The sequence below is a fragment of the Notolepis coatsorum genome (assembly GCF_963971535.1).
Source record: "Notolepis coatsorum genome assembly, chromosome: 11".
Lineage (NCBI taxonomy): Eukaryota > Metazoa > Chordata > Actinopteri > Aulopiformes > Paralepididae > Notolepis > Notolepis coatsorum.
In genome coordinates this window covers 111,242,407-111,257,848 of record NC_140175.1, presented here as the reverse complement: position 1 = coordinate 111,257,848, position 15,442 = coordinate 111,242,407, and the positions used below count along the sequence as shown (strand labels likewise).

The window sequence follows — 15,442 nt, the reverse complement described above, 5'->3', positions numbered from 1 at the left end:
GGACCAATTGCATGCTTTTGCAGAGGACAAGAAGCCTTCCGTTGACTACTTCAGACATTAAGCACCCCCACAGCCCAAATGGAATGATAAAAAAATATAAATTATACTTTTTCTTTTCAAAAAAAATATTTCTGCTAATTTCGGCCAATCATAGTCGACTATCCAAATCCTTAGTCGGGGACAGCCCTATTATACAGTGTATTGTTTATTATAGTGATTATATATGGAATATATATAATGAAGCTACTGACACCATAGTAACTATGCTAATATAATTTATGTACAGTATTATTATGTACAGTGATACAAGTATAAATACACTATGGTAGTAAGCCAGTGGTATTACTAATAAGAGTAGGTATGGGATTATATACAGCTATAGTATATAAAGCATATACAGTGCACAAAGCAGGTATGTAAACAGGAATATATGCAGATATATTCATATATATTATTAAGTATATTATACTTTACTTACAGCACATGCATGAGTCTGGTCTCTTTTGAAAGGAAACATTCTGAACAAAGAATCACTCTGAGTGCTAATGAAATAGAGTTACAGAGGTTTGAACACACTGAAGTAAAAGTTTGGTTTACTCACATTTCTGTTTACTTGTTGCCAGATGCCTGTTTCTGAGTTCCAGCTGAGAGGTAGGAGCTGTAAAACATAACGCTTCCATAGCCTGAAGTCTTGCCTAGTACAGGTCCAAAGTTGATAGCAATCCCATGGAAAATATGTGTTTTACAAAGGTTTTTGTAAATGTGTGTACCGGCGTTAAAAATCAGCATCATTATCTAAAATGGGCATCCGCTGCCATTGATTCCGAGGCGCTAGTCAAAACAAAGAACTTCCCCGGCTTCTTCTTTGTCTTTCCCGTTGCAATCAGCCCTCGCGTGGGACACCCCTGGCTCCAGAATTGCATTGGCTACAAAGGTGTTTGTTCTGAAGGGCCAGATTAACACTGAGAATATGCGTTTATTATTTTGTATAACTTGTATATTGTTTATATATATAAGATATATATCCAACGCCTTCCGTTTGCATCATAGTATTCTTCGCTCGCCTCATTGGGCCCCGCCCTTGACATTGGAGGCGCCAGCAGACGAGCCCCCCAGACAGAGTTCGAGACAAGTCCGGACAAGTTCAGACTTGCCCATAGCAGGCGCATTGATTCCGGACAAGTAAATCGACTGCGCCCTAGAAATCAGTCTGAGTATATATATTGTAGATTGCCGTGTAGAGCAGTAACCTAACAGCAGTGGAAGTAACGAGTCGGCAGTAGCAGAACAGGAGAAGCAGCAGAGCGAGAGTGTATATATGTCCGGTACAGTTGTACACAGATCTACCCGCGGTGTATCGTTACAGATAGCTAGTAGCTACTTAGATACGACTATAATATTGTAGAGCCATTATTGGCGCAGTATAGTGACTTGTGTAAGCGAAGTAACGTGGAGAAACGTATAGTTAAACCCAGCGGCGTTTGGATCTAACTACTCACTGAAGACTGTCCGCGGGCTATACTAGCTTCCAGTACAAACGAAGCTAGCTAGCTACCATCTATGCCATCGGGCTTCTGGATTAATAGCTATTAACCCTGCCATCGGGCACTTGGATTACAAGGACCGGTTCCGTACGAGACCCCTTTTCTTCCAGTGGCGACAGGATTATCCGACCATTCTTCAATTCCTCCGGAGCTTGGAGCTCCAGAGGAGAACCATCATCTCCAACTACCCTTGCTTTGCCCCGTATCACCTCGCCTCTTCTCACTCCCTGCAGAGCTCCGGTCGAGTATTCGTAACCTAGGAAATATTCATTACCACTGACTTTGATACTCTGACATTCTATTATTAAAAGAGAAACGTGATAATTCAGTTGTATTATTAAAGATCATTAAAGATCATTAAAGACTCCAGTCACCCGAACAACTGCCTCTTTGAACTGCTGCGGTCAGGCAAGCGATACCGGAGTCTCAAGGCGAGCACAGAAAGACTCAGAAGAAGCTTCTATCCCCAGGCCATCAGACTGCTAAACGAACAATGAACACTACACAACAACAACCACCAAATGCACATAGCACACACATCCACACGCACACACTCACTTTAAACAGACACACTGTAGCACCCACTCCACACACTTTATAGCACACACCCACTTTAAACAAACACACTGTAGCACCCACTCCCCACACTTTATATTTATTGATGAAGGATTGCACTACAAATCAAATCAAATCAAATTTATTTATAGGGCCCAACAACACACGTTAATGTCCCCATGGGCCGTACAGATCTTCTTTAAACAAGTCAAGAAGAAAACATAACAATAAGTCAAGAACAGAACAAGAACACCATAAGGTGCAAACATTTTTAGATGGATGCAAATAAATGAAAGAATGCAAGCACTCCCAGACATACCCCACGCGAAGGTAAGGAAAAACTCACTAAAACCTAACAATAGGGAAAAAAAGCTCCACAGGCAGTGTGGAGGAGAGAAACCTTAGAAGGGCCATTCAAGGGGGGGATCTCCCTTCTTAGATGTTGGTGATAGTAGTGTTGCAGACGGACAGTTGGTAAGCATGCACTCATGTGTGTAGTGGAACACAGATGAGTGCATGCAATAGCAACTGTACATTTAGAAAAATTAAAGATAGAGCTAATAGCGATAGCAACTGAACATTTTGAAAGATTAAAGATACAACTCGTACACCTTACTGTAAATTGTACCTAAATTGTACCTCATCCCATTTCTGCTTTGCACTATATAGTACTGTACATTAGTACACTGCATAGTATTGTATATTATATGGTAACTCAGAACATTGTACATATGTCTATACCGAACACTGTGACCTCATTTTCTTCTTCTAAATTACATGCTATACTATGTTATTTGATACTATCTTGTCTAGCACAGTCTCTGGAGCGTAACAGTAAGAAGCATTTTGTATGAAAGTATTCTGTACTTCTGTATGACAACTATTAAAGAAACTTGAAACTTGAAACTATGTTGCTATGACGATTAAAATACTGTAAACTTGGTATCCTTGTCCCTGTGCCGTCAATTGAGTGTCCGCCATATTTATCTAACTGTACTGTCTGGCAAGTAATATTCTTTAGTAGTGGTTTAATCTAAACAATCTTTAATACAGTCCGGGTTGTGTAGCCCCTTAGCTACAATTGGTCCTTCGAGCCGGAGGGTATCAGTAATAATAATCATATTAATAATAATATGGCCAGCGGCGGACACTCTCCAATCGGCTCTCCCCCATCAGAGCGCCCTAGGCGCCAGCGTCAGCCCCCTCCCCACTTGGAGAACTACGCTGTAGATTTACCTCCTAGCTTATCTACGAGGACGTTAAGCAAGGATAAAATTAGTAGCTTAAGTATGCCCAACCTTATCGACCTGTCAACCCCACCGGTAGAGACCCAAGCTAGTTTAAGTGAAACTGACTTAGCCCACGGGGGGGGGACAAGCGGGACATGACTTGACTATGCCCATGGAACACTGCGCCCCCGAGGTGGACCTCGGAGCGCATGAACCTATAGAAGATAAAGACCGCGCCCCCGAGATGGACCTCGGAGCGCAAGAAGGTAAAGAATGCGCCCCCGAGATGGACCTCGGAGCGCACCAGAGTAAAGAGCACCGCGCCCCCGAGATGGACCTCGGAGCGCGGGAGAAGACAAAGTACAGCGCCCCCGAGATGGACCTCGGAGCGCGTAAGGAGACCAGGTCACCGCCAAGCCCTGCCAACTCCAAATCACCATCATCACCGTCATCCCCAAGCGAGGCCGACCAGAGGCTAGCGCAAGTCCTGATCGCCACGCTGAACGCTTCAGCGGAAAGAGACCGCCTCCAGGGTGAGCGTGACCGCCTCCAGGCGCAACAAGAAAGTGAGCGCGAACATTCCAGAGTGGAAGAGAGACGTCTCCAGGCGCAACGAGAGAGTGAGCGCGAACATCTCAGACTGGAAGAGAGTCGCCTCCAGGCTGACGCCGCGATGCATCTCAGACTGGAAGAGAGGCGCCTCCAGGCTCAAGAAACCATGGAGCGAGACTGCGCCAATGCGCAGCGCGACGCAGCCAATGCGCAGCGCGAGGCGGAGCGAGACCGCCTACAAGCACAAATGATGGAGCAAGCGCTCCAGAGGATGACGCCCCACTCCTCCACCCGGAGCTCCCGGAGATCATCACGACAAGGGTCGAGGGCACCTTCCCCTCCCCGACAAAGCTACACGGGACCCAGCCTACGGGAAGAACCTGCTTACGTTGCAGAGCAGCTAACCGAGCGACTACAAAGCCTAGCGGAGGATGAGGGAGGACAGAAAGCCCACCCGCACGCACCCATCTCAGACCAGGAGGAACAGTGCAGCCCCGGTCTCAGTCCCGACACGCTGCGTTATGAACCCCCAACACGTCCCAGTGGGGAGTTCGAGCAACAGACAGCACAGAGGAATAGTGCCTGGGAACCCAGCCTCTGGTTCCCACCCAGCACGAACTAACGACCCCACGTACGGGGAGACTCGCCAAGGAGGCCTCTGCCTCTCCCCCCACGTGCGTCAGTGTCACAGCCATCCATGGCATCCTACATTGGGACACCCACATTCCCAGACTTCACAAGACCGAGCGCAGTATACCGAGCTGCGTATGTGCCTAGAGACAATTATGTCCGGAGTACAGGACGAGTCATACAAGTATGCCATCCTCCTTAAGCACCTCAAGGTAACTAGAGCGCACAACATAGCACTGGCAAACTCCAATTCACAGACTCCCTATTCTGATGCCCTGGTGGCCCTCGACGCACGTTATGGACGTACATGGGACTATGTCATTCAGGAGATACGTGAGATTGAACGTCTCCCCCCGGCTAGAGACAACCGAGCCCTGGACGACCTATCCGTCAAAGTACAATCCCTGGTAGGGATGCTCGGGTCCCAACGAGAGAAGGGGATGTACGAGTTGTACGCCAACTCCAACGTGGAGCGTATATTGGAGAAGCTCCCCCCATTCCGCCAAGAACGTTTTCGGCGGCAACGAAACTACCGTGACCCGAATGGCCCAGAACAGTCACTCCTGGACCTTGCTGACTTCCTAGCCAGAAAGGTCAGCAGCCTAAGAATTGACACATTCGCATGGGGTGGCTCGAACATTAAAGAGGGACCGAGAAGGTTTAAAGACCAAAGCAGGCCCATCACCGTGATGCACCAGGCCGAGGCGGTGTCACGGCAGACGAGTCACAACCCCCACGCCAAGGAGAAATGGAAGATCGTCTGTCAATACTGCGACAGTGAACACTGGCTGTCACAGTGCGACGCATTCAAGAAACTGACTACAGCCGAAGTAAGTCAGTGGATTAAAGATAACCGCCGCTGCTTCCGCTGCGCGTGCGGCCACATGGCAGCAGAATGCCGCCTTAAGAAGAAGTGTGGCAAGTGTGACGGCGCCCACCTCGAAGCACTGCACGAGAGCAACAAGCGCCCACCAGGAGACCAAAGTAGGCCCATCACAGTGATGTACCAGGCCGAGTCGGTGTCACCACAGAAGAGTCTTGACCCCCCCCCCTGCTCTACTTACTGCCGCAGTGGACACTGGCAGTCACGGTGCGACGCGTACCAGGCCGAGTCGGCGCCACAACAGAAGAGTCACAACCCCCCCACTAAAGAGGAATGGAAAATGGAGGTTCCAGAATGGAAGATCACATGTTATTACTGCGACAGAGGACACTGGCTGGCACAGTGCGACGCATTCAAGAGACTGACCATCGCCGAAATGGATCAGTGGATGAAGGCTGACCCCAAGGACTACACTTACCGCAAATCACTGTGCGAGGCCCCCAAGCGAAGATTAGCTCTACAAAGCAACTTGGGAACAGAAGTGCTCCACATCGACCCCGCAAATAGTGGGAGCCCCAGAGTGTTCCTCAAGGTAGTACGAGTACTCCTCAGCCACGGAGACAAGGTACTCGACACCTACGCCGTCCTTGACGACGGGTCGGAGAAGACACTCCTCCTCGCCTCTGCCGCGACCCAGTTGGACCTGCGGGGACCAGAGGAGACCATGACCCTCCGTACCATTCGTCAAGATTTACAGACAATGAAAGGTGAAAACGTCTCGTTCACCATTTCACCGATCGACCACCCTGAGAAGGGGTACAGCATCAACAAGGCGTTCACAAGCTACGACATAGGTTTGTCACGCTACGATTACCCCATCCCACAGCTGAGGGAGAAGTACGACCACCTACGCCAACTGCCCATACCGCTCATCAGCGGAGCTACACCGACCCTACTCATTGGCTCCGACCGCGCGGACCTCATTGTCCCAATCAAGGCGGCCCACATCGGACCCAAAGGATGCCCAGCCGCGGTTAAGACCCGACTGGGGTGGACGCTCCAGGGCCCCCTCTACGGACCTGCCAGCCAACCAACGTCCACACGCTGCCTTTACACCAAGGTGAGCGACACAGACAACACTCTTACAGCACGTTGAGAGGCAATGGACACTAGACGCGCTGCCATTCAAGACCGAACGCAAGATGGTTCGGCCCAAAGAGGACAAGTATGCCATCGCTCTACTAGATCAGAAGACTACGAGAGTCAAGGTCGACGGAGTGTTCAGATACGCAACCCCACTCTTGAGGCGGGACGGGATGCCCACTCTGCATGTGCCTAAGGGAGCGACGCACCACTGCCTACAGAGCGTATCCACGCCAGAAGAAGCAGAGAGCATCCTAATGAAGCTACAGGCTTCATTAGCCAACGGTGGATTCGACCTCCGACAGTGGGCCAGCAGCGACCCTCAAGTTCTCCGGCACCTCCCTCCAGAGACCAAGGCCGCGAGCAGCGAGACCTGGATGGCGCACACCCCAGGCGAGGCGCAAGAGATGACCCTGGCCCTCGTCTGGCGTTTCAAGACGGACTCGCTTCACTACAGACACACACCTCTGAGGACGGATCAGGAGACGTCCACGACTAGACTGACCACTCGGCTGAGTGTGTACCGAACACTCGCCAGCCAGTACGACCCAATGGGGTGTATCCTCCCCTACACCACCCGGGCGAAGATGCTGGTGAGGGAACTGTGGGCTCAAGAAGAGGGAGTTCTGAACTCCAAGCCCCTCAGCTACGCTCCAAGCGACGTAGCCGACATAGAACCCATCATCTCCAACCACCTCTTGATGGGGCGGCCGGACCCGGCCCTTCCTCAGACGGTGTACAGACAGGACGAGATGAACGGACGGGGGATGTGGAGACACAGCCAAGTACTGACCGACCAGTCTTGGGCCCGCTTCCTCCTACGCTACCTACCCTCCCTTCCAGCCCGTCAGAAGTGGGTTAAAGACAGGGACAACCTCACCGTGGGAACCGTCGTGATGATAATAGACCAGTCACTACCCCGAGCTACGTGGCCAGCCGGCCGGGTGAGCAGAGTGATTACTGGTTCAGATGGAAAGGTCAGAGCGGCAGAAGTCATCGTCCAAGGGCGGACCTACACCAGACCAGTAGCCAAGTTGATAGAGCTGCCTGCGATCCCTGACCCCCCTGACGACGACGATAACCCACTGACTTTATAGATTATTTCCAACTCCCCATACTATATTATGGAGAAGTTGACTTGACCTTAATATTAATCTGTGGCCCCATTTATTTACTAATTAGGTGCGGACTAATTAGGAGGCGGCTGTTCTGAAGGGCCAGATTAACACTGAGAATATGCGTTTTTTATTTTGTATAACTTGTATATTGTTTATATATATAAGATATATATCCAACGCCTTCCGTTTGCATCATAGTATTCTTCGCTCGCCTCATTGGGCCCCGCCCTTGACATTGGAGGCGCCAGCAGACGAGCCCCCCAGACAGAGTTCGAGACAAGTCCGGACAAGTTCAGACTTGCCCATAGCAGGCGCATTGATTCCGGACAAGTAAATCGGCTGCGCCCTAGAAATCAGTCTGAGTATATATATTGTAGATGGCGCAAGCAGCTGTGTAGAGCAGTAACCTAACAGCAGTGGAAGTAACGAGTCGGCAGTAGCAGAACAGGAGAAGCAGCAGAGCGAGAGTGTATATACGTCCGGTACAGTTGTACACAGATCTACCCGCGGTGTATCGTTACAGATAGCTAGTAGCTACTTAGATACGACTATAATATTGTAGAGCCATTATTGGCGCAGTATAGTGACTTGTGTAAGCGAAGTAACGTGGAGAAACGTATAGTTAAACCCAGCGGCGTTTGGATCTAACTACTCACTAAAGACTGTTCGCGGGCTAGCTTCCAGTACAAACGAAGCTAGCTAGCTACCATCTATGCCATCGGGCTTCTGGATTAATAGCTATTAACCCTGCCATCGGGCACTTGGATTACAAGGACCGGTTCCGTACGAGACCCCTTTTCTTCCAGTGGCGACAGGATTATCCGACCATTCTTCAATTCCTCCGGAGCTTGGAGCTCCAGAGGAGAACCATCGTCTCCAACTACCCTTGCTTTGCCCCGTATCACCTCGCCTCTTCTCACTCCCTGCAGAGCTCCGGTCGAGTATTCGTAACCTAGGAAATATTCATTACCACTGACTTTGATACTCTTGACATTTTTTTTTTTTTTTTATTGATCTTTTTCCCCCTCCATTTTCCTCCGATTTTCTCCCATCCCAATGTTAGTCGTATGCCAATTCCCAATCCCTTCCTGGTCGCTGCGCACTTACCCCCCACAGTCAGATCATCTGGGAGAGTGGAGGCTACCACGTGCTTCCTCCGACACACATCCAGCCAATCACCGCTTCTTTTCACCTGGCAGCGTGGATTCTCACTGAGAGGGCGTAGCGTGTGGGAGGACCACACTATCCCCCTCAGGTCCTATCCGCGCTTAGCAGGCGCCCCGACCGAACTGTAGGAGTCGCTGTTTACAACGACCCGGACCCACCCCGCCAGCTTCTCCCACCCTCTAATACAGCCAATTGTATTAGTGCGGACGGCCAGCCAAGCTGGTGACAACCCCGGAGCTGTGAGCTGGATTCGAACAGGCGAATCCAGCTCACAGCTCCGGGGTTGGTGACGAACGCAATCTCCGCTCGGCCACCTAACCGCCTGATACTCTGACATTCTATTATTAAAAGAGAAACTTGATAATTCAGTTGTATGTTGCTATGACGATTAAAATACTGTAAACTTGGTATCCTTGTCCCCGTGCCGTCAATTGAGTGTCCGCCATATTTATCTAACTGTACTGTCTGGCAAGTAATATTCTTTAGTAGTGGTTTAATCTAAACAATCTTTAATACAGTCCGGGTTGTGTAGCCCCTTAGCTACAGTGTTCAATAATTTTCGCCATCAGAGGTGACTGGTCCGTTCAGGACTCGGCCATATCGGACGTGGTCGCTTGTCAAATGACGCTCGTCGGATGTTTAGTCTTGTAACTCGAGACTAGAAGCACGCAATAGGTCGAGTGAGGTGACGATCGAAAGGCGGCAAATTCAACTTTCCAACAACGTACTGGTTGATTGGCAAAAATGCTCCAGTTTTACGGAAACGCTGCTTCACAACTGATAACACTATTATAACATATAACACTATTATATTAATAACAGTATATAACACTATTATATTAACAGTATATAACACTATTATATGAATAACAGTATATAACACTATTATATTAATACCCGTATATAACACTATTATCATAATAACAGCATATAACACTATTATATTAATAACAGTATATAATGCTATTATATTTATAGCAGTATATAACACTATATTAATAACAGTATATAACACTATTATATTAATAACAGTATATAACACTATTATATTAATAACAGTATATAACACTATATTAATAGCAGTATATAATACTATTATATTAATAACAGTATATAACACTATTATATTAATAACAGTATATAACACTATTATATTAATAACAGTATATAACACTATTATATTAATAACAGTAAATAACACTATTATATTTATTGCAGTATATAACACTATTATATTAATAACATATATAGAGCAGAACGTAGGTAGAGCAGTCGTCTGGCAATCCGGAGGTTCCCGGTTCGATTCCCGCTCCTCCCGGGCAGCGTGTCGATGTGTCCTTGAGCAAGATACTTAACCCCTAATTGCTCCCGATGAGCAGGTTGGCACCTTGCATGGTCACCTCCACCGTTGGTGTGTGAATGTGTGAGTGAATGGGTAAAATGTGAGGAACAAATTGTAAAGCACTTTGGATAAAAGCGCTATATAAAAAAGCAGCCATTTACCATTTACCAACAGTATATAACACTATTATAACATTTACCACTATTATATGAACAACAATATATAACATTATTATAAGATACTATATAACATTGTATACTGTATAACACAACCAGGAATAACTAAATATTTTTTGCAGATTGACTTTGAGCAGGAATAACAGATAATAACAGATAATAACAGATGGCACTGGTGGCAGCAGCTGCAGTCATCTCTGGATTTTCCTTCATCAGTTATTTCACCTGTTTTCATCAGGCACATATAAGCTGCTTGGTTCTCCCATGGAAACAGTTTAGACATGTTGTATTGGTGCATTTTTAATAATTATATTGTGGCATTTTTGATAATTATATTGGTGCATTTTAAATAATTATATTGGGGCATGTGACGGGGTCCTCTCCCGAACTCCTTTGATTCTCTCATAAACAGGCGTAGTCGAAAGATCTCGTTGGTGGGTTTTTATTTCCCGCCTCCCAAAAGTGCAGAGGTGATATAGTTTTACAAAAAATGTGAAAAGTGAAAGTAACGTAAAACAAAATACCCTATACTTACTATATCTAACAAAAGTGGAAAAAGAGAAAACAAATAAACAAAACACAATATACTTAATACTTAACACTACACAAAGTCTAAATACACAATATACACTACTACTTCCACTACAAGCAATACCAACACGTTTTACTAGGGATTCTGGTTACCTTCACTGTAACTCAGTCCATTCAAGACTGACCTCCCTGGGCCAAAGCAGCTCTCTTGTATTCAATAGCCCCTCCCACTAGGCTTTAAACAGGATGTACATATTATTATTCTTATTAACACATTAAACCAATTCCTACACACAAAATATATATCCTCCACTATATCACATAACTTCCAACTGTTTTAAATTACAGATAACCAAGTAAACAGTACAATACAATAATATCGCTCACGTGACGATTACCTTGCGCCAACCCCTCCCATTTAACCTGGCGGATATGTGTGCTTCTGCTTGGCCAAACACGTCAACCTAGGAGTGCAGAGCGAAGCGAATGCATCATGACTGTGAGTAATAAATGTGATGTGATGAATGTTTGTCTTGCTGTATGAACGTCATTCTGCTATAACAACGGAAACGGAATGAAATGATTGTGCGCATTCGGACATCCTACGAAAGCTGACAGGAGGGAATGTTTGGTGTGTGTGTGTGTGTGTGTGGCTCCGCGGCATATGGCGTGTGTGCGTTCCCATGTGCGCTGTCCACATGAAACGCACCACATTACATTATACGGTTATGGTATATGGAAAGACAGACAATGAGTGTGTGTGTATGTACAGTATGCGCACTGCCCGCAAAGTCAGTGACGGAGCCGCACCGTCACAGGGCATTTTTTATAATTGTATTGGTGCATTTTATTTGTTGTTGAAATTTGTACAACAAATTTTTTCCAGGGGGCAATGGCCACTGAAACAACATCGGTTCTTACACTCACTTTTCAACATTGAAATTTGTACAACAATTTTAATGTCCTTTTTTTTCTTTAATTTCCTTAATCTTTTATGAAGAATGAGAATGTTCATCAGACTCCTCGTTTGGAATGTTCTTTGGTTATTTTCCATTGTCCCAAGTTTTTTTTTTAGTTGGGAAGAAGAGGAATGAAAAAGTAAAAATTAAATAATAAAACACAGAATGCAATGAAATGACGTTAAATAAGTATTGGTGCATTTTTTATAATTATATTGGTGCATTTTGAACATAGTATTGTGTTCTTAGTTGGTGTTTGGTTGGTTTTAGTTCTCCAACACCAGCTGTTATATATATTATAATATAATAATAACCCTTGAAATAGAGGGGTGACATCACTGAAGAGCAGTCTGTTGCCGTGACGCTTCCCTGGTCCTTCATCCACAACATGGTCCATGACGTGACACAAGTCTGTTGTTTGTTTTTCTAGGCTTCCACCCAGGCCACGTATGGTCCTTATTACATCAAATGATGTACATACATGGGTGCAGCAACAGCGCCTATACAGCCTCGGAGTATCATTATTATTATTATTATTATTATTATTATTATTATTATTATTATTATTATTATTATTATTATAGCATCATTATTACGTTATTATTATCATTACATTATTAATATTAGTAGCAATAGTATTAACGTGTGTTTGTGTGCCTCTGTTCCTGCCCACAGACACAGACTACATCAGTAAGGAGGAGGAGCAGAAGGTGGAGAGGATGTTAGCCTTCCTGACCGAGGAGTCCCAGCAAGCAGCAGCCAGCACTGCGGTGAGAACCAGCCCCCACTGATACTTATTATTATTAATATATTATTATTATTATTATTATTATTATTATTATTATTATTATTATTATTATTATTATTATTATTATTATTATTATTATTATTATTATTATTATTATATTATTATTATTATTATATAATCACATGATGCTATAGTGCTGTTACAGTGCTGTGGTCACTATAGTCCACTAGTCCAGTGTCCTGTAGCTGTTCTGCCTCCGTTACATCAGAGAGGACATGACACGTTACATCAGAGAGGACATGACACGTTACATCAGAGAGGACATGACACGTTACATCAGAGAGGACATGACACGTTACATCAGAGAGGACATGACACGTTACATCAGAGAGGACATGACATGTTACATCAGAGAGGAGAGGACATGACACGTTACATCAGAGAGGACATGACACGTTACATCAGAGAGGACATGACACGTTACATCAGAGAGGACATGACACGTTACATCAGAGAGGACATGACACGTTACATCAGAGAGGACATGACACGTTACATCAGAGAGGACATGACACGTTACATCAGAGAGGAGAGGACATGACACGTTACATCAGAGAGGACATGACACGTTACATCAGAGAGGACATGACATGTTACATCAGAGAGGAGAGGACACGTTACATCAGAGAGGACATGACACGTTACATCAGAGAGGACATGACACGTTACATCAGAGAGGACATGACACGTTACATCAGAGAGGAGAGGACATGTTACATCAGAGAGGAGAGGACATGACACGTTACATCAGAGAGGAGAGGACATGACACGTTACACCAGAGAGGACATGACACGTTACATCAGAGAGGACATGACACGTTACATCAGAGAGGACATGACACGTTACATCAGAGAGGACATGACACGTTACATCAGAGAGGACATGACACGTTACATCAGAGAGGACATGACACGTTACATCAGAGAGGACATGACACGTTACATCAGAGAGGACATGACACGTTACATCAGAGAGGACATGACACGTTACATCAGAGAGGACATGACACGTTACATCAGAGAGGACATGACACGTTACATCAGAGAGGAGAGGACATGACACGTTACATCAGAGAGGACATGACACGTTACATCAGAGAGGACATGACACGTTACACCAGAGAGGACATGACACGTTACATCAGAGAGGACATGACACGTTACATCAGAGAGGAGAGGACATGTTACATCAGAGAGGACATGACACGTTACATCAGAGAGGACATGACACGTTACATCAGAGAGGACATGACACGTTACATCAGAGAGGAGAGGACACGTTACATCAGAGAGGACATGACACGTTACATCAGAGAGGACATGACATGTTACATCAGAGAGGACATGACACGTTACATCAGAGAGGACATGACACGTTACATCAGAGAGGAGATGACACGTTACATCAGAGAGGACATGACACGTTACATCAGAGAGGACATGACACGTTACATCAGAGAGGAGAGGACATGACACGTTACACCAGAGAGGACATGACACGTTACATCAGAGAGGACATGACACGTTACATCAGAGAGGACATGACACGTTACATCAGAGAGGACATGACACGTTACATCAGAGAGGACATGACACGTTACATCAGAGAGGACATGACACGTTACATCAGAGAGGAGAGGACATGACACGTTACATCAGAGAGGACATGACACGTTACATCAGAGAGGACATGACACGTTACATCAGAGAGGACATGACACGTTACATCAGAGAGGAGAGGACATGACATGTTACACCAGAGAGGACATGACACGTTACATCAGAGAGGACATGACACGTTACATCAGAGAGGACATGACACGTTACATCAGAGAGGACATGACACGTTACATCAGAGAGGACATGACACGTTACATCAGAGAGGAGAGGACATGACACGTTACATCAGAGAGGACATGACACGTTACATCAGAGAGGACATGACACGTTACATCAGAGAGGACATGACACGTTACATCAGAGAGGACATGACATGTTACATCAGAGAGGAGAGGACATGACACGTTACATCAGAGAGGACATGACACGTTACATCAGAGAGGACATGACACGTTACATCAGAGAGGACATGACACGTTACATCAGAGAGGACATGACACGTTACATCAGAGAGGACATGACACGTTACATCAGAGAGGACATGACACGTTACACCAGAGAGGACATGACACGTTACATCAGAGAGGAGAGGACATGACACGTTACATCAGAGAGGACATGACACGTTACATCAGAGAGGAGAGGACACGTTACATCAGAGAGGAGAGGACATGACACGTTACATCAGAGAGGACATGACACGTTACATCAGAGAGGACATGACACGTTACATCAGAGAGGAGAGGACATGACACGTTACATCAGAGAGGACATGACACGTTACATCAGAGAGGACATGACACGTTACACCAGAGAGGACATGACACGTTACATCAGAGAGGACATGACACGTTACATCAGAGAGGACATGACACGTTACATCAGAGAGGACATGACACGTTACATCAGAGAGGACATGACACGTTACATCAGAGAGGACATGACACGTTACACCAGAGAGGACATGACACGTTACATCAGAGAGGACATGACACGTTACATCAGAGAGGACATGACACGTTACATCAGAGAGGACATGACACGTTACATCAGAGAGGACATGACACGTTACATCAGAGAGGACATGACACGTTACATCAGAGAGGACATGACACGTTACATCAGAGAGGACATGACACGTTACATCAGAGAGGAGAGGACATGACACGTTACACCAGAGAGGACATGACACGTTACATCAGAGAGGACATGACACGTTACATCAGAGAGGACATGACACGTTAC

At 45.9% G+C, this 15,442-nt stretch overlaps 1 protein-coding gene across 2 annotated transcripts in view; it reads left to right on the top strand.

The window, feature by feature from the left end:
- The window catches only part of rnf123 (ring finger protein 123), a 484,329-nt gene that overhangs the window by 429,016 nt on the left and 39,871 nt on the right, over window positions 1–15,442 (top strand). For both annotated transcript variants that reach the window (XM_084325137.1, XM_084325136.1), the window contains exon 38: window positions 12,445–12,539. In XM_084325137.1, coding sequence (XP_084181263.1) covers window positions 12,445–12,539 — 95 coding nt within the window. The remainder of the gene's footprint in view (window positions 1–12,444; window positions 12,540–15,442) is intronic.